A 23681-nucleotide genomic window follows, 5' to 3' on the forward strand; every position below is an offset into this window, starting at 1 on the left:
ATGCGAAAGCATGACCAGAGATTTTACTCCATGGGATCATCTGATATTTGTTGTCCATTGTGTTAAATCTTAGACATAGTAGTGACGAAGTGAGTTGAATGAAGAAAAAGAATTTAGAGCCAACTTTTAAATTTATAGAAAATAATGATTAATTTGTTGTCACTTGCATTAAGTACATCGATTTGCTATGTGTTGAACAATCATCGCCAATATGGAGGTTAGAAATAGAAGTTTTTTCATTGTATTTTGTACCAGATTTGCTGACTTGAAATTCAACGGGACGGAATCTTGTTGTTAACAGATCCAGCTCTACTCCCATCCATATGTATGGTACTTGCACGCTTTGACATCACGTTAAACTACATGTTATTGCAGAGCACTCTGATACTCAAGCCAAATAGCTGAAGATATTTAGGTGTGGAAGAGGCAATGGACGAAATAACAATTGCCAAGTTGAGTATTTCCAAGATTTAGAGAGTGATCTTGAATTCAAAATTGCATTACCTTTACAAGTCTCTTTGTGTCAAGAAAGTGTCCACTTGATGCTTGACACATAACCTCATCCTATTAGTAATGTTCAAGCTCCATAGGGTCAATTGCTCTCTATCATATGCTTGTGATCATCGACCATAGGCTGAAAAGCAATTCTTTTCAATATTTATCTTTAAATTGAGAATTTTAACCTATAAAAATCAAATACAGTACACAGTGGGTAGAAATTACACCTTGGTCCCTTTTCAAGAATTTTCGAATTGAATGGTCGGCTCGGTACCGATCTTCCCTGGCCCGCAATTCCTAGGAATTGAGTAAGAGCCAGTACCGCCCCATCCTTCCCCGCATTCCTTCCTAAGGAATGGAGAACGACCCAGCTGCAACTGCTATTGAATCAGCGTAAGGAGATGTCGATGAGGGTAGAATAGAGAAAAGAATTTGCTTTGGTTGGCCCCCGTTCATTAAGGTAATTGCATTCACCTTCTCGATTGGGTTGACTTCAGTTTTGCTTGGATATGTGTCTTGTTATTACTCAGACAGCATCTTTGCTACCTGCCCTACTTGATTTTCCAGTTTCTTCAAAGTTTCATTTTGGCTCCACATGGTAGTGTCATTCTTCTCCCCATCTTTCCTTCTGCTCCTGTGGTGGATTCTGAATATTTTGTATATTGTTATAGGAGATATTAGGATGACTCCTCCAACGTTGACCATATATCTAAGAGTAGGGATTATTTTATTGGTTCTGAAAGTTTTGAGCATAAATACCTTGCTCACTTGGTGATGGATGATTTGTGTGACCAATAGGCATTCCGATGTCAGTATATTTGCCTCACAAGCACCACAAACTAAAAGAAGTGCTTGCACCATATTAACTGATCGAGTAGTTAATATTTCATCCCTCTTCTTTGTCAATGAATCGATTTTTGCAAGGACAAGGGAATCGGCACCCACCCCTTGCATTTCGTCTATTTTCTTTCTGTGTTCCACCATCTGGCCCCGCTGCACCGTGCTCACTCATTATTTCAAGCAATTCCTATGCTTTGTAGACAGTCTTCATTCTTTCTTTCTTTTTTTGTAATGGATCCTTTGGAAGCTGTATCAACTGTAGATCGATTGGATGGAAGCAACCCAGAATCGAAGTATTGTATTTAAAGACCCTTTACGGTACCGTGATTCAATCACTTACTGAGTAGTTATTTGAATCTTTTCCAAGCTTCATAAAAGCTTACCAAATGAGACGGGAAAATGGAGATGTCATGTTTGAGTTTGGCAATCTTGATTGGAGGAAAATACTTTGTGGTGAACTTCTATACTAGTTTTGTCCATGTAGTGATGCTGTCGATAGTACTGAATCAAGTCATTCCCTATCTTTATCCCTTAAAGTTTAGGGAAAAAGCATAATCCTAATCGCCTCTTCGTTTGTTCCTTGCTATTTGAAGCTATCTCAAATTCTCATGAAATGTAAAAGATGAGAATGTCTGTCCTTCTCAAGAATGGTATATAGCTGGCGAATAAGTTGATGACATCTGGCTTCAGTTAAAACCTTGAATTCCCATATAGACGATAGGTGATGCTCGATTTATTTTCAACAACAGAAAGAACCACAAAGTCCCTTACTAGCAAGGCCTCCTTGTCAATTTCGTGGTCTCCCATCTCATGTTATCTTCGATCTCTTGCTTATCTTTATTCCCAGCGATAAATGAAATTAATTGACGCAAAAAGTAAACAAAACGGCCATCGTAGTATTGCAATTTTATTCTGCAAATGAACAGTATTGTACACAAGTAATATTTATGTGTAAAGTTTGAAACATGCGAAAACTAACTATCAACTAGTTATTAACTTGAACAAAAAATTGCATAATTAATATTTTGATTTTGAATTTAATTTTAATTATATATAATTATTTACTAATATAGGCAATTAAGAGTAAGTAATATTTTGGAACTCAAACAAGTCACGGAAGTCACAAAGCGTGTGTTCTCTTTGTCGTATTCGGGCCGTTTTCTGCTTTCAATTTTTCAAAACGTTGAAAACGCGTTCTCTTTCCTGTTTTAAAAAACGAATTTTCGAAAACGAAAAAAAAATTGTGAAGAAAACACAAAACGACATTTTTGTTGTTTTGGGCGTTTTCAATACAAAATTAGAAAAAACTGAAAATACAGGAAATGGTTCCAAAATAGCAAAAAGAACGCATTTTCAGAAATTTCAAAACAGACACTCAAAACACAAAACTCAAAATGAATTCAAAATTCAAAACTACAAAATTGAAACACGAAAATAATAGCCCCTAAGATTTCGAATTCGCCATGTGAATTCACTTTAAACCTCACATATTTGTTATTAGCCAACTATAACTTTTTGTTGACAATCAAAATTTTTTATGTTCTAATTTTCGGTCTCGATATATATTAATCCAATTTGTACCTAAAATTGCACTAAGAATAGAAGTTTATTTTTATCTTCTATGGGATCTAGTTTTTGTTATTTGAGTTAGAAACACGAATCACCTCTCGGTATAGTGTCGAATCCCAAAAATAATCCTAAAACTGGTTAAATAACAGGATGATAATTAATTAAATAATAAATAATCAATCAACAAGTAAAAATTATAAAGAAAACAAAGGAAACCTTTAAATATCTGAATATCAACCCAAATAAAGAAAGAACAAAAATTATAAAGAAACCAAACAAAACCCATCATAAAAGTGCAGCATATTACAATACATGTCAGGTAGCACAACGAATCATAACTTACAAAATTACAAAAACTTCTCATATGTTAAATGAACCGGACCTCCACTAAAAATACACAACATCCTTTGATTTCTTTATAACAAGGAAAATGAATAGATAGTCGCGAGACGACGAGAGTTGCTTAAAGAATTTAGTGTGTATCTCCTTCAACAATCCATGAACCCATTGAAAAACAAACAATTAAATCTATTGCAAATAACAAACAACACTGAAATCAAATTGAAACATCAATCTCTTTAAAATCCAATTCCCCAACATAAGTGACATGAAAAGAAGAATAAAAAGGTACAAAATATGAAAAATTATACAGTTAAATATTAGAAAATTAAGCAAAAGAAGATCACACGATATGGAATGAGCCAAACCTACTTGTAAAAATCATGAGGAAGAGCCACAAGAACTCCAGCTCCATAACGCCTGCTAAAAATGAAAGTGTGTGCAACATCTTATTTTTTGCATCGAGACCAAAATGTAGGAAAAGTTCTCCTGCCCTGTGTACTCACAAAAGAGATGAGAAGTCAAGAGAGAGTTCCTTAAGTAAAGGACCACCAAGAAAACACAAAAGTAATTACCTTCTAAAACCAGAGCAATATCCCGAAGTAAAGAATTGCAGAGTCCATAAGTATAATTACAAGCTCATGAACAAAATGGAAATGGCTGAAGTTCAGAAATAAAAATCAATAACAAAAAAACTTGTGGTTAGTGGGAAAACTCATGCAAAAAAACAAAAGCATACAGGAATAACGATTACTAGAACAAAAGGTAATAGTATTCAATCTTTTCTGAAGACTATAGACACAAGATTTTTCAAATTTCTATTGGCTAATTAACTCCGTCAAAAGCTTTAGAAGTTCTGGTAACTTTAGAGCACCATGTTAAGATAAGTCCAAAAAATATACACAAATATCATAAATCCTGAAATGTTTCGAAGCCAAATAAATGTAGGAAACAAAAGTCAAAACCAGATATAGAACAAAAAATCAGGAATCTAGCTTTAACAATGTATATAGAACTAAATTTAGTGATTCTTGGGAAACCTTTTGTAAAGTTCAGTGATGAATTAGGTGATTTTTAAAGTTCAGTGACATCGTGGAAACTTTTACAAAGTTCAGTAATGAATTGTATGATTTTTAAAGTTCAGTGACCATTTGGGTAATTCACTCATGGAGTTATCATGGAATAGAAAAGCTAAGAAGGAGAAGATGAAGTCAAAGACAAATATTCATCACTTTTTGTCCAATCATAAGGTAAATTTTGAGAATGACATTTTTTGAAGGTACAAGGGATGTAGAAGTTTTACAACTAAAATGAAATTGGGCTCATATTTTTAATGTGATAATCTTGCACGATGAGCTTAGCCCATAGACGAGCTTTGTGCTTGTCCTACATAAGATATGAAAGTCCAATACTAATCTAATATGCTTTAAATAAATTTAATCTCATGGAGGTTTAACAAGCAACTGTGCATGTTTTTTTAAAAAAAGAAATTTATTTAAATAAGGTAAGATGGAATGTAATGTTATCCAAAAATTGAAATCGAAAATTAAAATTTATTTATGTATAGTAAATATTTCCAAGATTAGATTTGCATACATGTTATTGTTCAAAAGAATTAATTTATAAATAAAAGAGGATTTAAAGTTTTTATTTGCGGATTTGTGTTGTTAGCTCCTTATTTTATTAATTAAATAAATTCTAGGGCCTTAAACCTCAAATACACACACTTATTATATGTAAAAACACTTTGAACAAGAAAACTTTCAGAAATATAAAAATAAATAATAAAAATAAATAAATTAAGGCGAGGCAGATTCTTTTATGCTTAGGGTGCCATTTAGGATACAACATTCACCATCCAAGTTCGTTCATTCAAAAGCGTCAAACTAAAAGCATATCCAATAGACTCTCTATTTTTAAAGAGTATATTCTATCATTTGGAGAGTGTCTATAAATTTAGGAAGTTAAAATTTTGAAGTACTCCAACGAGTTCTTTACATTTAAAATTTAATTTTACTACTCCCAAAAATTATTTATCATTTTTCTCTATATTTTATTTTAACTAATTGTTCTTTAGATTATTTTATTATTTTTCCTATATTAAAAATTTATATACTTTGAGTGCATTTAATTATAGAGAGTAAGTTTGGCTCTCCAGACCCACCCTTTAAATTAAAATGTTAATTTAAAGAACTTTTTAAAACAATGATTTTAAATGTTAACTCTTTAAAATAAAGAACATATCATGCATAAAGAGTTTTTTTAAAATACTTTAAGATAAGTAGAGGTGCAAGTGGTTATTTCATTTTTAAGTTATGCATTTTTCGTTAAAGTACAAGCAAAATGGCTGCTTTCGAGTACGGTGCTTCGACACTACTATAGTTGGAATGATTATTCTCCGATTCTATGTGTTGTGATGATTGTGACGATATGAATAGTTTGAATTTTCTAATTCGATAACAAAGTGCACCGATGATATCTATTGAGTTTCAACTTATGGGTTAATTCCCTTTCTATGAGTTAATTTGATTTACTTGGGATATGGATAATGGTAAATGAAGGTACGTTGTGTTATGGAGAAGCCAATGACTAATTATTTTTTTTAATGAGTTTAGAAAAAAAATGTTTAAGTGTTTCAAATAAATAGATTTAGATGAACGACGTTTGAAGAACTACTTTTAGAATCCTTTCCTAAATTAGTTATGTTTAACAGAAATTAACTTACAAGTTCCATTTCTCAGAGAAAAAATGTTAGCAATAAAGTTGATTGTTGCTTCTTTAAAAAAATAAAAAATAAAAAAAAATTCGGCTTCTGCTCTTAATATGTTGTCGAAAGAAGCCAATTTTTTTAATATGCTATATTACAGGAGGTTTCCTATTTTATTTTAAAATTTTCTGAAATTTCAAAGTCGATAGCTATGAATTTATTTTGTCATTTGTCATGCGAAATAGAAAAATAAAATAATTTAGTTTTGTTTACTATTTAAAGATATGAATACGTGGAAAATTGTTTCAAAACCTTTAATTTATTTGGTAAACACATGCCTGCCATTGTTCATATAAGAAAATAGATAATATGTATGGAAAATTGTATTGTTTAGGGGAAAAAAAAAGGAAAAAAAATTCTTAAATTAAATCTTTATGCTTGGAGGTCTCATTAGCCAAAGAAGACCCTGGCCAATCCACGTGGCCTACTTGACAAACATCAGTGCCTACCATCCACACCAGAATAAATAGAGTTTTTCGAAGGGTTTGATTGAAGTGTGAGTTCAGCCAACAAGTATACTTAATTGCATTTCATTAAAAATAATTTTTTAAATTTTTATTTTTAATTAGTTATTTGAAATTTATTTGTCCCTTTTTGAACATTTTGGGAGTATAGTTACAATATGTTCTTTATTTTTGTTTTATTTAAATAAGAGGGTAAATGCATTATTTTACAACTTTTAATTGAAAGAATAGATGAAAATGACGATTTTCACAATAAAATGTGAAATAAGGGTGAAAATGCTGAAAAATGAAATTTATGAACGTTCTGCACAATAATATTGAAAGATATGGATATTTTGTGCTAATTACCATTTTAATAATTTATTTCGACTCACTTACAGTTTTTTTTAAATTTGGGAGTATAATTACAATTTATTCTTTAATTTCTCTTTTCTTTTCTTTTCTTTTTTTGTTCAAATAATAAGGTATATATGTCATTTTACATTTTTATTGAGAATTTGGAAGAAAATAACATTTTTCATAATGAAATATGAAAATAGGGATGAAAATACCAAAAGTAATACATAACATACAAAAAATGTACCGTCAAAATAATACTCCTCTATGTATGAGACTCCCGAAGATCAATACAAGCTAATTTTGTAATCATTATATTACTACAATTATCAAAGATTGATAATTATTTCATATGAAGATGGTGTTATTTGAAGACTACACAAGACAACATGAGATATGCTTCACAAAAAATTACAATATTGAAAACGTTGACATACAAGATAAGGATGAATTAATAGAAGAATTGAAATTAGGGAGAGCCGTTGTACTCTTTTTCCTTCGATCAAATTTTTCCCTCCGAATTTTCTTGACAGTGTTTTAACAAGATAGATATTTTGTAATGTGTCATTTAAGAGAAGTATTGTAAATAATATGATCATTAATGAATGAGAATTATACTCTTGAAGTCCTAGTTTTTATTATTATTGTATTCCTAATTCTTTCATATAAATATAGAGTTATTTATATAGTTTTATTTCCCAATAAAATATACAAGTCTATTAACTTTCTCTTATTTCCCTTCTTTTTTTCTCTAGTTTAACACACAAGATATTTTAGGAGAAAATTGGATACAACCCTTACTAATGAACTCTTCAATAATTATAGATGACACCTTCTTTATTTTCCAAATCATCGAAGTTTCAAAGAATTCTTATAGATTCCGTTCCAAATTTTTTTAAAAATTCAAAAAATTTCTCTACATATTAACGACTCGTTCTTAAAAAAAAAAAATAATAAATAAATATCTTTTTTTTTTTTTGGGGGATAAATAGATCTCAAACAAAGACTTGTTTGTTGGACTATATACTAGGAACTAATTAATTATAAGAAATGTAACACTTGTTTGTTGGACTATAAACTAGGAACTAACTAATTATAAGAAATGTAACTATTAGAGTGCGTTTGATAGCCAATATTTTCTATGAAAAATGTGTTTTTCATCTACTTTTATGCTGGTTGGTTCACATTTTTTATAGAAAATATTTTCCTACTTTTGGTCACGTGATCATATTTTTCTCAAAATTAAGAAAAATTTTCTTTAGGGGAAGTAGGAGTTTATTTCTTAGGGAATTCACTTTCTCTTTTTCTCTCTCGTCTATTTAATTTCTCTCATCTACCCACTAATAAAAAAATGAAAAATCTAATATTTTCTAGGTTGAAAATTAAATCAATCAAACACATATTTCTATGTAGATGAGTTCTAGACAATTGAATTATCTAATATTTATTTTCTTTCCAATAAAATTTCATGTTTACAATCAAACGCACTCTTAGATTAAGATTACTCACATCCTAGAATTTTTTTTTTCCTTTTTCTTGTTTTCCAGTCAAGAGAAAATCCTAACTCCACCGCTAGTTGGGTTCCGAATTTTGTGCAGACTTACGGACTTGTATTATTTCTTTTGGATGGTGATTTTCACAAATTAAATAAATCCTCCCTCTCTGCTACGTGTTTCGAAATCCCGGGTGCATGCATTTACGTATATAAGTCTACAGTGTCCACGTATATAGTCAAACACCGAGGTTCTTCGTTCTCAACTTGTTCAATTCTTGAGTCAGTTTCAGCATTGTGCACGAGTGAGTTGTACAGAGGAGTACTACTCAATGTCTATTTCTTCAGCCGAATTTCAGAGCACTGAAAATGTCGCCATTGACGACACTGTCGCCGGCATGCTTGATTACTCCGGCCAGCCGGCCAAGAGATCAAAATCGGGATACTGGCGATCTGCCTATTTCACTACAGGTAACTGCTTTTTCTTTTTTTGTTTCTTTTTTCTTTTGAGGCTTTTCAAGAATGTCCAATTTTAAGGGTTTGAGTTGTAAAGTTCCACTCATTTGAATCTAGTGTTAACTTGTCTATCATGCTCTTAATGAAAAAATGGAGCAATTGAATGTCGTTCTCAACATTTGATTTTTTTTTTCAATTTTTCACGAATTTCGAGAAATATTTTTTATGAAAAGTTACATTAAAATAATGTTTCTCGATATTTCATATATAATTCTCGACATTTGAACACCGTTTCATTTGTTTAGAATGACATTTCATTTTGAATATGACATTTCTCTACATTTGAAATGCAGTTCTCGACATTTCTTAGTCAATGAAAAACATTGCATTTATTGTGATTTGACATGTATGCTTTTGAAATAAATATGGCTGGTTATATGTCAAAATTTTATTGGCCAATAATAATTTTGCAAAAATGTCCATTTTTATCTTATTGTGGAATTATAAATTGTTAATAGGGGTATTTTGGTCTAAATTCTTTCAAAATAGACATTTTTGCAATGGTGGACATTTTTGCAAATGACTAGGTGAAAATGGACATCCTGTGAAATTTCCTCTTTTCTTTTTCTATGCATGCATCTATTCTTATAAGGTTGTTATTTACAAAAATGGTACACAACACAACCGTGACATATTTGGCAGGCAGAGTTGATAACATTCGACAATATGAAGGAGAGAAAAAGAAACTAAGCCCATGTTCGGTAGGATTAAAATCGAATTTTTTAATAGATTTTGATAAAAGTTGATGAAATTTATGATTAAAAAGTTGTGGATCTCGTGAAATATTTAGTTAAAATTAATTGTTTACTTTGAATTAGGATTTAAATCTAGACATTAATTCTTACCAAACAAGGGTTAAAATTTGTTGGATTATAATTGTGGCCTCTACACGTTGCATGATTCAAATTTGTTTAACCATCAACATTATCGAGTACTGTGTACCATTTTATGCTTAAGCTAAGTTGAAGTTAGATTTGAATAAATAACTTTTTCTATTTCTAGTTGTTCATATAAACTTTTAGATAAGTTGATTCGAAATAAAATGAGCCTTAATGCTTACTATTTAGTTATAATTCATGGCTAATTTAGGTGTTATAATTTTGAAGTGAAGAAACTTTCTCTAGATCAAATTGTTATTTATTAGCGAGAATCATCCCCCTATGATTCTTCAAGAATGGTGTAACGGCTCTGGTTTTTTTTTCCTAATGATACTAAGTATTATTCAAGGATCACCGCTTCGACGCTTTATTTATATATATTTATATCTTCAGTATGTTCAAAATCATGACAAGAAGTTCAAACTGAATGACAGGTGCCACGGTGGCAGAGAAATTTGCTTATTTTGGAATAAGTTCCAACATAATAACCTATCTTTCGGGGCCTCTTAGGCAGCCGACGGCAATGGCAGCTGCCGAAGTGAATATATGGTCAGGCACTGGCCTTCTAATGCCACTTTTGGGTGGTTTTGTAGCTGATTCATTTGTGGGTCGATATTGGACCATTGTTTTCTCTTCAGTGGCCTACATTTTGGTTAGTATCCAATTTGATGTTTTCTCAAATATAATCATGGTTTAATTGCATTGTATTTCAGTGCAAAAGTAAATTTTATAGCATTTCTTGTCACATATGGTTCTATCCAATCTTGAATAAAAGAATGATGCAAAAGGTATATTTACATTTTCGGAGCTAGTTCGGATAAGTCGTACATAAGGAACGTCGAAGAGCATGCTTCGTTCAATCGAGCCCAATACTGTGTTCCAAATATGCACTAAATGTCATGTAGACTTCATCATTATGATGTGTACCCAACTATAACCTTATATCGGTGTGCTTTTGCATCGATCCTGGACGCTTACACTTTTTTTGATTGAATGTGCACAGGCACTCGGGTTGTTGACTCTATCTGCCATGCTTAATAGTGAAAGACCTAATCACCTTCGAGTTTTCTTCTTCTTCTTCTCACTATATTTGGTGGCAGTCAGTCAAGGTTTGCAAAAACCCGGTATCATGGCTTTCGGGGCCGACCAGTTTGACGAACAAGATGCCGAAGAAAGAAGAGGCCGAAGCTCGTTTTTCAATTGGATCTATTTTAGTTCAGTTGCAGGTCCTTTCACTGCAGTTTTGGTCTTGAATTACGTTCAAGATAACGTTAGTTGGAGTCTTGGATTTGGGATTCCATGCATTTCAATGGCAGTTTCATTGGCCATATTCTTGTTCGGAACTAGATCTTATCGATATACAATCAAAGTCGAGGAGAATCACCCACTCTGGAGGATTAGTCGAGTGTTTGTCCAAGCAGCTATAAATTGGAGGACCAAATCTTCCACCAGTGTTTACAATGTAGAAGGGGAAGAAACAGTGCCTCAACTATGTTCCCAACAATTCAAGTAAGATCTGAGTTTCTCGTGTATGGAACGCCCCCCACCTCCAAAAAAGAGCTCATCTATTTTTTATTTAGTAATTTCAGTATCGATTGGTGGATTGCGTAGAGCCTAATTCTAATGTTCGCTTTCCCTTCGAGCACAGATTGACATAGATTCCTACATTATAAATAAGAATCTATGTCTGAAAAATGAGGGGATGCGATTCTCCTTTTTCGACTTCTTTCTTATTAGTAGTGACATTTCACTTCTTCAATATGTTAGTATTGTTCGACTTTCCTTGCTTAAGCGTCGTGCTATTCACTTTCGTGTAACTGGTCCACGACAGGTTTCTTAACAGAGCTTTGCTTGCACCAGATGGTTCGCGAGAGTATGAGGAAGCAAGCAGCATAAGTGAAATCGAAGAGGCAAAAACACTTTTAAGGTTGATTCCTATGTGGGTAACATCTTTAGGATATGCTATTGTCTTGTCTCAAACTTCGACTCTATTTACCGAACAAGGAATAACGATGGACAGATCCATCAGTTCAAGCATCGATATACCGGCTGCATCACTGCAATGCGTAATCGGTTTTTCAGTTATTCTCTTAGTTCCAATTTATGACTTTGTTTTCGTGCCGATTGCTAGAAGTATAACGGGAAGTCACTCGGGCATAACAAAGCTGCAAAGAATCGGAATGGGAATGGTTTTTTGCATTTCTTCCATGGTTATTGCAGCACTCGTGGAGAGAAAAAGACTGGAAACTGCTCGGGTGTATGGACTGGTCGACTCGCCTAAAGAAAAGGTACCTATGAGTTTTTGGTGGTTAGTGCCTCAATATATACTATGTGGGGTGACTAATATTTTCACACTGGTCGGATTGCAAGAACTATTCTATGATGAGGTACCCTGCAAATTGAAAAGTGTAGCTCTTTCATTATTTTTAAGTATTTTTGGCATTGGTGAGTTCATGAGCAGTTTTCTCATATCCATAATCGATAATCTTACTCATCGAGCCGATGGATATGGTTGGTTTTCGAGTAACACGAACCGGGCACATCTAGACTACTTCTATTGGTTACTTGCTGGACTTAATGCCCTGGAGCTTCTTGCATTCTTGTACTTCTCAAAATCTTACAACTATAATGGAGATCAAGGTATCATTATATGATTGTTAACCATAGTCGATTTGCAGCTATATGTGAATGTATTACTAGGTTAGATTCATGTCCCCTTTACACTTTTTTTCCCGATAAACTAGTCAATTTATCGACGTCGAAAGCCTATGTATTTATTAGAAGATTTGTCGGAATTTAATATAGAATTTGCATGTTCTATTTAGGCTAGCTTAAAAATGTTGAACTATGTGTGAACTACTATTTGGCTATGTTATTAGAACTCGGGTTGGTCCAATTTGACACGTACGAAAAGAGAGATTAGCATGAATGGCACTAAAAGGGCTATTTAACGATTTAGCCTCTGTTTGAGCCATATTTTCAAGGAAAAAAGTAGAAAAATTTGACCCTCTTTTTCAAACACAGGTCTCATTTAAGAGAGATGAAGTCAAATATGATGGTTGAAATTGGTCTCCAACGATCAAAATTCTCATTTTTTTTTTGTTGCTAAAAATATGGTTCAAACAGGGGTATAATAGATTTTCTACAAAGGTTTTAGTTTTTGTACCACTTTTGTGGCTCCTGCCAATACAAGACACAAATGCTATCTTTCAATCTTGGATTTAATCTTTATCTACTCAACAATTCACTTTACTGCGAAAAATTACGACCAAATTTGTATCTTCATTGACTCACTTGTTCTTTAAAACGTGTTTTTTTTTTTTTTTCAAATTCACTTTAAATAACACGCTTCCAATAAATAATTTTGCACATAAATTCAATTTTATTTTTCATTTTTTTAATTTTGAATCACATATATTCTCCAAAAAAATTATTAAATTTAACTTCAAGAAATGAAGCTCAAACAATGACCAAATATATAGGCAATTTTAGTACAGCCGTGCTAGAGGTCCCAACTCCGGGACCAACCCAAAAACAGGGGGTTGAGGTGGCATCACCTCAACCCTCGATTTCAACTTCATTTTTTTTTTCAGATTCAAGGATCTAGGTGTTACCACCTCGGTACCCTAGATTTTGGTCGGTCCCTGAGTTGGGACAAGTTGCATTTCCCATTTTAGTATAGTGTTACTTTACTCGTCACCTTTACGAGTGGCATGTAAATTTGTGTCGGATTTTTTTGCCCCAGGCGATAATTTATCATGAGGCTCCTACACATAATTTTTTTACAAGCATATTGGCATCAAACTTGGCCGAATCGAATAGTTTCTCATAATAAGAAATATTATATCTTTGATACTCACTCATCATTTGAATGGATCGAGAATCAATTCTGTTTTCAAGAAGTATAATATAAAGATTTTATGAAAATTAGTGAGATACGGGGAGCGCCTACTATTTATTATCAAAAATATCTTATATTTAAAAAAAAAATCAAAAGCAGCAATAAATTGAAAGACGTTATTGGTAGAAAGGCCCCTACTTTATTTGTACTACCATAAAATATCTATGTAAGAAAATTGAGGAAATTTCGTAATAGTTATTTTTGGGCTTTGGAAAACTTTTTGAGGCCCCATTTCATCTTGAGGCCCAAGGCCACCAAATCAACGAGTCAAGATTGTAAATAGATAAAGATATACTTTCAAATCAATAGATCGGGATGTAAATAACTAAATATGTTATTTCAAACCAACTAGTCGATGTTAATACTATAAACAGCAGATGTTTTAATTGAAATAATGTGTCTGAATGTAGTCATTGTTTTTATGTATATCTATGAATATTGTTTTCAAAAGACTATATTGTTTTAGTGGTTATTTTTAATTTTTTTGCCAACTAAAATTGTTATACCATACTAAAATACGAACATTTTCTAAAATTAGGATCCCATAATAATTTACGTTGAACTAATAGATATGGTTGAATAGTGATCGTTCTCATGAGGGGACTACTATAATATTTTCGACAATTTAGCCTCCTTTTGAGAATAATTCATAAATTCGTCATTACGGCTTTTATTTATAACTTAAACTTTATCGTTTTCCAACCTTAACTATAGGAGACTCGAACCTAAATCAAGTCAATGACTTGATAAGATGTTACCACTAGAGCTAGACTTCAATCTCATCATTGATCATTACTTATTGTTCAAGCAATCGTGTATACGTATTGTTACGAATAGTATAGCCCCAAAGTTCTCTTCAAAACTATGTCTACACATAAAATGAGTCGAGATGTCTTGGTTCAACCACTTTACACTAAAAGAGGAAATTAGGCTAGGTACGGCCTGACTTGTTCAATTCTTGAGTCAGTTTCAGCATTGTGCATGAGTGAGTTGTACAGAGGAGTACTACTCAATGTCTATTTCTTCAGCCGAATTTCAGAGCACTGAAAATGTCGCCATTGACGACACTGTCGCCGGCATGCTTGATTACTCCGGCCAGCCGGCCAAGAGATCAAAATCGGGATACTGGCGATCTGCCTATTTCACTACAGGTAACTGCTTTTTCTTTTTTTGTTTCTTTTTTCTTTTGAGGCTTTTCAAGAATGTCCAATTTTAAGGGTTTGAGTTGTAAAGTTCCACTCATTTGAATCTAGTGTTAACTTGTCTATCATGCTCTTAATGAAAAAATGGAGCAATTGAATGTCGTTCTCAACATTTGATTTTTTTTTTCAATTTTTCACGAATTTCGAGAAATATTTTTTATGAAAAGTTACATTAAAATAATGTTTCTCGATATTTCATATATAATTCTCGACATTTGAACACCGTTTCATTTGTTTAGAATGACATTTCATTTTGAATATGACATTTCTCTACATTTGAAATGCAGTTCTCGACATTTCTTAGTCAATGAAAAACATAGCATTTATTGTGATTTGACATGTATGCTTTTGAAATAAATATGGCTGGTTATATGTCAAAATTTTATTGGCCAATAATAATTTTGCAAAAATGTCCATTTTTATCTTATTGTGGAATTATAAATTGTTAATAGGGGTATTTTGGTCTAAATTCTTTCAAAATAGACATTTTTGCAATGGTGGACATTTTTGCAAATGACTAGGTGAAAATGGACATCCTGTGAAATTTCCTCTTTTCTTTTTCTATGCATGCATCTATTCTTATAAGGTTGTTATTTACAAAAATGGTACACAACACAACCGTGACATATTTGGCAGGCAGAGTTGATAACATTCGACAATATGAAGGAGAGAAAAAGAAACTAAGCCCATGTTCGGTAGGATTAAAATCGAATTTTTTAATAGATTTTGATAAAAGTTGATGAAATTTATGATTAAAAAGTTGTGGATCTCGTGAAATATTTAGTTAAAATTAATTGTTTACTTTGAATTAGGATTTAAATCTAGACATTAATTCTTACCAAACAAGGGTTAAAATTTGTTGGATTATAATTGTGGCCTCTACACGTTGCATGATTCAAATTTGTTTAACCATCAACATTATCGAGTACTGTGTACCATTTTATGCTTAAGCTAAGTTGAAGTTAGATTTGAATAAATAACTTTTTCTATTTCTAGTTGTTCATATAAACTTTTAGATAAGTTGATTCGAAATAAAATGAGCCTTAATGCTTACTATTTAGTTATAATTCATGGCTAATTTAGGTGTTATAATTTTGAAGTGAAGAAACTTTCTCTAGATCAAATTGTTATTTATTAGCGAGAATCATCCCCCTATGATTCTTCAAGAATGGTGTAACGGCTCTGGTTTTTTTTTCCTAATGATACTAAGTATTATTCAAGGATCACCGCTTCGACGCTTTATTTATATATATTTATATCTTCAGTATGTTCAAAATCATGACAAGAAGTTCAAACTGAATGACAGGTGCCACGGTGGCAGAGAAATTTGCTTATTTTGGAATAAGTTCCAACATAATAACCTATCTTTCGGGGCCTCTTAGGCAGCCGACGGCAATGGCAGCTGCCGAAGTGAATATATGGTCAGGCACTGGCCTTCTAATGCCACTTTTGGGTGGTTTTGTAGCTGATTCATTTGTGGGTCGATATTGGACCATTGTTTTTTCTTCAGTGGTCTACATTTTGGTTAGTATCCAATTTAATGTTTTCTCAAATATAATCATGGTTTAATTGCATTGTATTTCAGTGCAAAAGTAAATTTTATAGCATTTCTTGTCACATATGGTTCTATCCAATCTTGAATAAAAGAATGATGCAAAAGGTATATTTACATTTTCGGAGCTAGTTCGGATAAGTCGTACATAAGGAACGTCGAAGAGCATGCTTCGTTCAATCGAGCCCAATACTGTGTTCCAAATATGCACTAAATGTCATGTAGACTTCATCATTATGATGTGTACCCAACTATAACCTTATATCGGTGTGCTTTTGCATCGATCCTGGACGCTTACACTTTTTTTGATTGAATGTGCACAGGCACTCGGGTTGTTGACTCTATCTGCCATGCTTAATAGTGAAAGACCTAATCACCTTCGAGTTTTCTTCTTCTTCTTCTCACTATATTTGGTGGCAGTCAGTCAAGGTTTGCAAAAACCCGGTATCATGGCTTTCGGGGCCGACCAGTTTGACGAACAAGATGCCGAAGAAAGAAGAGGCCGAAGCTCGTTTTTCAATTGGATCTATTTTAGTTCAGTTGCAGGTCCTTTCACTGCAGTTTTGGTCTTGAATTACGTTCAAGATAACGTTAGTTGGAGTCTTGGATTTGGGATTCCATGCATTTCAATGGCAGTTTCATTGGCCATATTCTTGTTCGGATCTAGATCTTATCGATATACAATCAAAGTCGAGGAGAATCACCCACTCTGGAGGATTAGTCGAGTGTTTGTCCAAGCAGCTATAAATTGGAGGACCAAATCTTCCACCAGTGTTTACAATGTAGAAGGGGAAGAAACAGTGCCTCAACTATGTTCCCAACAATTCAAGTAAGATCTGAGTTTCTCGTGTATGGAACGCCCCCCACCTCCAAAAAAGAGCTCATCTATTTTTTATTTAGTAATTTCAGTATCGATTGGTGGATTGCGTAGAGCCTAATTCTAATGTTCGCTTTCCCTTCGAGCACAGATTGACATAGATTCCTACATTATAAATAAGAATCTATGTCTGAAAAATGAGGGGATGCGATTCTCCTTTTTCGACTTCTTTCTTATTAGTAGTGACATTTCACTTCTTCAATATGTTAGTATTGTTCGACTTTCCTTGCTTAAGCGTCGTGCTATTCACTTTCGTGTAACTGGTCCACGACAGGTTTCTTAACAGAGCTTTGCTTGCACCAGATGGTTCGCGAGAGTATGAGGAAGCAAGCAGCATAAGTGAAATCGAAGAGGCAAAAACACTTTTAAGGTTGATTCCTATGTGGGTAACATCTTTAGGATATGCTATTGTCTTGTCTCAAACTTCGACTCTATTTACCGAACAAGGAATAACGATGGACAGATCCATCAGTTCAAGCATCGATATACCGGCTGCATCACTGCAATGCGTAATCGGTTTTTCAGTTATTCTCTTAGTTCCAATTTATGACTTTGTTTTCGTGCCGATTGCTAGAAGTATAACGGGAAGTCACTCGGGCATAACAAAGCTGCAAAGAATCGGAATGGGAATGGTTTTTTGCATTTCTTCCATGGTTATTGCAGCACTCGTGGAGAGAAAAAGACTGGAAACTGCTCGGGTGTATGGACTGGTCGACTCGCCTAAAGAAAAGGTACCTATGAGTTTTTGGTGGTTAGTGCCTCAATATATACTATGTGGGGTGACTAATATTTTCACACTGGTCGGATTGCAAGAACTATTCTATGATGAGGTACCCTGCAAATTGAAAAGTGTAGCTCTTTCATTATTTTTAAGTATTTTTGGCATTGGTGAGTTCATGAGCAGTTTTCTCATATCCATAATCGATAATCTTACTCATCGAGCCGATGGATATGGTTGGTTTTCGAGTAACACGAACCGGGCACATCTAGACTACTTCTATTGGTTACTTGCTGGACTTAATGCCCTGGAGCTTCTTGCATTCTTGTACTTCTCAAAATCTTACAACTATAATGGAGATCAAGGTATCATTATATGATTGTTAACCATAGTCGATTTGCAGCTATATGTGAATGTATTACTAGGTTAGATTCATGTCCCCTTTACACTTTTTTTCCCGATAAACTAGTCAATTTATCGACGTCGAAAGCCTATGTATTTATTAGAAGATTTGTCGGAATTTAATATAGAATTTGCATGTTCTATTTAGGCTAGCTTAAAAATGTTGAACTATGTGTGAACTACTATTTGGCTATGTTATTAGAACTCGGGTTGGTCCAATTTGACACGTACGAAAAGAGAGATTAGCATGAATGGCACTAAAAGGGCTATTTAACGATTTAGCCTCTGTTTGAGCCATATTTTCAAGGAAAAAAGTAGAAAAATTTGACCCTCTTTTTCAAACACAGGTCTCATTTAAGAGAGATGAAGTCAAATATGATGGTTGAAATTGGTCTCCAACGATCAAAATTCTCATTTTTTTTTTGTTGCTAAAAATATGGTTCAAACAGGGGTATAATAGATTTTCTACAAAGGTTTTAGTTTTTGTACCACTTTTGTGGCTCCTGCCAATACAAGACACAAATGCTATCTTTCAATCTTGGATTTAATCTTTATCTACTCAACAATTCACTTTACTGCGAAAAATTACGACCAAATTTGCATCTTCATTGACTCACTTGTTCTTTAAAACGTGTTTTTTTTTTTTTTCAAATTCACTTTAAATAACACGCTTCCAATAAATAATTTTGCACATAAATTCAATTTTATTTTTCATTTTTTTAATTTTGAATCACATATATTCTCCAAAAAAATTATTAAATTTAACTTCAAGAAATGAAGCTCAAACAATGACCAAATATATAGGCAATTTTAGTACAGCCGTGCTAGAGGTCCCAACTCCGGGACCAACCCAAAAACAGGGGGTTGAGGTGGCATCACCTCAACCCTCGATTTCAACTTCATTTTTTTTTTCAGATTCAAGGATCTAGGTGTTACCACCTCGGTACCCTAGATTTTGGTCGGTCCCTGAGTTGGGACAAGTTGCATTTCCCATTTTAGTATAGTGTTACTTTACTCGTCACCTTTACGAGTGGCATGTAAATTTGTGTCGGATTTTTTTGCCCCAGGCGATAATTTATCATGAGGCTCCTACACATAATTTTTTTACAAGCATATTGGCATCAAACTTGGCCGAATCGAATAGTTTCTCATAATAAGAAATATTATATCTTTGATACTCACTCATCATTTGAATGGATCGAGAATCAATTTTGTTTTCAAGAAGTATAATATAAAGATTTTATGAAAATTAGTGAGATACGGGGAGCGCCTACTATTTATTATCAAAAATATCTTATATTTAAAAAAAAAATCAAAAGCAGCAATAAATTGAAAGACGTTATTGGTAGAAAGGCCCCTACTTTATTTGTACTACCATAAAATATCTATGTAAGANTGGCCGAATCGAATAGTTTCTCATAATAAGAAATATTATATCTTTGATACTCACTCATCATTTGAATGGATCGAGAATCAATTCTGTTTTCAAGAAGTATAATATAAAGATTTTATGAAAATTAGTGAGATACGGGGAGCGCCTACTATTTATTATCAAAAATATCTTATATTTAAAAAAAAAATCAAAAGCAGCAATAAATTGAAAGACGTTATTGGTAGAAAGGCCCCTACTTTATTTGTACTACCATAAAATATCTATGTAAGAAAATTGAGGAAATTTCGTAATAGTTATTTTTGGGCTTTGGAAAACTTTTTGAGGCCCCATTTCATCTTGAGGCCCAAGGCCACCAAATCAACGAGTCAAGATTGTAAATAGATAAAGATATACTTTCAAATCAATAGATCGGGATGTAAATAACTAAATATGTTATTTCAAACCAACTAGTCGATTTTAATACTATAAACAGCAGATGTTTTAATTGAAATAATGTGTCTGAATGTAGTCATTGTTTTTATGTATATCTATGAATATTGTTTTCAAAAGACTATATTGTTTTAGTGGTTATTTTTAATTTTTTTGCCAACTAAAATTGTTATACCATACTAAAATACGAACATTTTCTAAAATTAGGATCCCATAATAATTTACGTTGAACTAATAGATATGGTTGAATAGTGATCGTTCTCATGAGGGGACTACTATAATATTTTCGACAATTTAGCCTCCTTTTGAGAATAATTCATAAATTCGTCATTACGGCTTTTATTTATAACTTAAACTTTATCGTTTTCCAACCTTAACTATAGGAGACTCGAACCTAAATCAAGTCAATGACTTGATAAGATGTTACCACTAGAGCTAGACTTCAATCTCATCATTGATCATTACTTATTGTTCAAGCAATCGTGTATACGTATTGTTACGACTAGTATAGCCCCAAAGTTCTCTTCAAAACTATGTCTACACATAAAATGAGTCGAGATGTCTTGGTTCAACCACTTTACACTAAAAGAGGAAATTAGGCTAGGTACGGCCTAAAACCAAGAGAATTGATTAATACACTCATTAACCTTTTATTAACCGTATTTTCTACGTTTTCACGGATAGAAATTCATTATGACCGCATCCTTGGACTGATTCAAAATCATCTTCTTCAGTTTCCGATAATGGTTTGAAGTTTGTATTGCATCTCGGCCTCGAAATCTTTGGGCCACAATATCGTACGCCTTGGAGGCTCGCCCTAAAACCCCAAACTAAACAATCCCAACCAATTTCTCCATCATCTCTGCCTGTAGCGGGTACAATTTTTGCCATGGCTCGACTCTGTTTTGACAGTCATACGCCATCGGATCTTAGCCGTGTTATTGAAGATTGGACGATAGGTAGAGCCATAAATCCCTTGCTTTCTAAAGTGGTTTTGGATTTTGAAAGGGACCCATATGATTTTGTGGATGAAATCAGGGAGGAAAATAAGGATTCGGAAGGAGATGAAAATAAGGAGATTTTGCATATTCAATGTTGGAGCAGCGTGCAAGTTTGCTTCACAATAAAAGTGTGTGAATGAATATAATATGTAGAGCGTACGTAGGTGCGGTTATAATCAATTAATCATAATAATATATTGCCTTGCACAATTTTAAAGGTATTTTGTAAATTGCCTTGCACAAATAAATGGTGTTACTTTGATGTTTGTCATTTTTTTTGAAATTGTGTCGCTTTTTATTTTTTATTTTTTTCTTTTTTTAAAATTTTGTCATTTTTGAAGTGTTTGTATCACTTTTTTGAACTTTGTCCCTTTTTCGAGTTTGTGTGACTTTTTTGAATTGTGTTAAAAAATAAAAAATAAAAAGGTAACAATTTTTGTAAAAGAAATAAAAAAATATAAAAAAAAAGATATTGTGTCACTTTTTAATTTTGCACAGTATTTTTTACTTTCAAAAAAATTTTATATGATTTTTCAAAACATCCTTAATTTTAAGGGTATTTTTGTACGTTGCCCAATAATGAATATAATAATATTATTGCGAGTGGAGTCTAACCATGATTAAGGTTGACAATTGACATCAAAATCATATTAATTTATTGACATTTTAGAGTATTTTTAAGATATTCTTTAAACACAAAATGATCTTTATTTTAGATTCAAAATAAGATTCAAAAGACTTTCTATTTTAACTTTTTAAAATAAATAATAAAATTTAAAGAGTCAAACACACTCTCTATTCTTAATTTATAATAATTACAGTTAACAAATTACAAATTTCAATATTTAACAATTTAAATTATTCAAATTATTTTGGAATTGATTAGCCATTGACATTTGAAAGGTTATGTTAAATAAAAGATGATGAGAAATTAATAAATGTTCATTAAAAAAATAAAATAAACAGTCAAAATAGAAAAATTATCGGAGAACATATAAAATTTTATCCTCTAAATTTAATTATACTCTTTATAAATAGAGAGTCTCTTGAAAACGTTCTTATAGCCATTGAGTTCCAACCCTATCGCTTAGTAATCTAGAAATATCTGTGTTTTTGTATGGTTTATTTTAATAAAATCAGTTTTTGATGTTTTAATGAATTTTTATTATTTCATAATCAATTTGATAAAAATTGTTCTTTATTTGAATGGATATTAAAAATATATATACATTCTAAAATATGACAATATTTTATAGTGGTAATTTATTCATAATTGTCCATTGTCAATGAAAAAAATTGATTATCGAGTGAATCAATTTGAAAACGTATATTTATTTAAAGAGATACAATCCAAGTGAAACAAGAAAAAGTATATTTTATCTATGTGCCATGAATTGAAAACACAAGCACTTAAAAATGATTATGAGCAATATTCCAATTATACTAATATCTAATAATTAATAAGGCCGGCAGTTATAATTAATAAATTAATAAATATTAACAATAAAGTAATTAATAAGTATATTTTAAAAACTTGAGACTGTAGTTGATAAATTAATTTCTAAAGAGATTCCACTTAGCACGATGAGATATTGAAAGAATCGAGACTCTACAAACCCTGTCATGGATACTACAACTACTATCCATAAGGGCATTTGTCGTTATTGTCATCTACTAGAACACCAATGTCAACTAGTGTAAAATGTGGTTGAGTCAAGGATTATTTTTGGAAGGCAAGAGAAATCTTGGAAGGCAAGGATTATTTTTGGAAGGCAAGACGCAACTTGAATAGGCTTGTTAGGCACTTTGGCAGATCAGTTGGAGAGGGCTCGGACCCTGACTAGTTGGAGGCACATCCCGCGGTTAACTGGACTGTGTGAAGAGGGGCCGGATCACAGACTCAAGGATTAGTCAAGAATTGGACACCTTGTAAAAAAAAATGTGGTTGAGTCACATGACTCATTAGTGACAAGCTATAATACCACTTCAAAGTTCAAATTTAGCCAATTTATTTTTACTTAAAAAGCTCTGATACCATTTGAAAGTTCAAATTTAGTCAATTTATTTTGACTTAACGTACAAGATTATACAAATAAAAGTAACAATTCACTTTTTGATTATTTCTAAATGGTTAATCAATCACGTCAGATTATCATATGGTTTGAATGTTATAATTAATAATATGAAACCAATAAACAACACAAAATATATTGAATAACAAACTCAAGTTGACAGTCTATTCACCATATTGAGTTTGAAGGGTGTTAGAGTAACTCAAACTGTAATCATTATATAGATATCATAGTAATTTTCCTTATTTATGAACTAAAGAAGATGGCAGTTAGAAAAAGCAGAATTTTGGTGTTAGGATTTGAATTAAACCATTTATGACCAAATTAATGTATCGAAATTCAAAAATGCTGTTTGTACTGAAATTTCCCTCACAAAATTTCCCCAGACACTCATATTGATGGGTCCCATGATGTAATAAAAAAAATGCTAAAAAA

The 23681-nt window shown here is 32.4% G+C and overlaps 2 protein-coding genes and 1 long non-coding RNA gene across 4 annotated transcripts; 2 read left to right on the forward strand and 1 right to left on the reverse strand.

Annotated features, from left to right (window-relative positions):
- Positions 1-116: 116 nt before the first annotated feature.
- LOC111372258 lies at positions 117-4194 on the reverse strand. 2 transcript variants are annotated; one of them, XR_002698725.1, is made up of 5 exons: positions 3822-4194; positions 3619-3740; positions 1258-2250; positions 726-1144; positions 117-634 (listed from the first exon to the last, which is right to left on the reverse strand). It is a non-coding gene; the product is annotated as an uncharacterized LOC111372258 (long non-coding RNA). The 2 variants fall into 2 exon arrangements; XR_002698724.1 differs by having other exon boundaries at positions 3619-4194.
- Positions 4195-8637: 4443 nt separating this feature from the next.
- On the forward strand, positions 8638-12405 carry LOC111371893 (protein NRT1/ PTR FAMILY 5.10-like). Its single transcript, XM_022994047.1, has 4 exons — positions 8638-8776; positions 10134-10351; positions 10703-11208; positions 11531-12405. Exons 1-4 carry the CDS (start codon positions 8638-8640, stop codon positions 12351-12353), a joined length of 1686 nt encoding a protein of 561 aa, XP_022849815.1. The 3' UTR covers positions 12354-12405.
- A 2207-nt stretch (positions 12406-14612) lies between these two features.
- Positions 14613-18380, forward strand: LOC111371894 (protein NRT1/ PTR FAMILY 5.10-like). The gene is made up of 4 exons (XM_022994048.1): positions 14613-14751; positions 16109-16326; positions 16678-17183; positions 17506-18380. The coding sequence occupies exons 1-4, from the start codon at positions 14613-14615 to the stop codon at positions 18326-18328; spliced, it is 1686 nt and encodes a 561-aa protein (XP_022849816.1). The 3' UTR covers positions 18329-18380.
- The last annotated feature ends 5301 nt before the right edge of the window (positions 18381-23681 follow it).

The sequence above is a fragment of the Olea europaea genome, chromosome 23 (assembly GCF_002742605.1).
Source record: "Olea europaea var. sylvestris chromosome 23, O_europaea_v1, whole genome shotgun sequence".
Taxonomy (NCBI): Eukaryota; Viridiplantae; Streptophyta; class Magnoliopsida; order Lamiales; family Oleaceae; genus Olea; species Olea europaea.

Bases quoted from the DNA above. Each gene is read 5' to 3' on its own strand.
- LOC111371893 (XM_022994047.1), top strand. From the start codon at position 8,638: ATGTCTATTTCTTCAGCCGAATTTCAGAGCACTGAAAATGTCGCCATT. The intron at 10,352-10,702 runs GTTAGTATCCAA...GAATGTGCACAG, and splicing joins CTTCAGTGGCCTACATTTTG to GCACTCGGGTTGTTGACTCT. The intron at 11,209-11,530 runs GTAAGATCTGAG...GGTCCACGACAG, and splicing joins CTATGTTCCCAACAATTCAA to GTTTCTTAACAGAGCTTTGC.
- LOC111371894 (XM_022994048.1), top strand. From the start codon at position 14,613: ATGTCTATTTCTTCAGCCGAATTTCAGAGCACTGAAAATGTCGCCATT. The intron at 14,752-16,108 runs GTAACTGCTTTT...ACTGAATGACAG, and splicing joins ATCTGCCTATTTCACTACAG to GTGCCACGGTGGCAGAGAAA. The intron at 16,327-16,677 runs GTTAGTATCCAA...GAATGTGCACAG, and splicing joins CTTCAGTGGTCTACATTTTG to GCACTCGGGTTGTTGACTCT.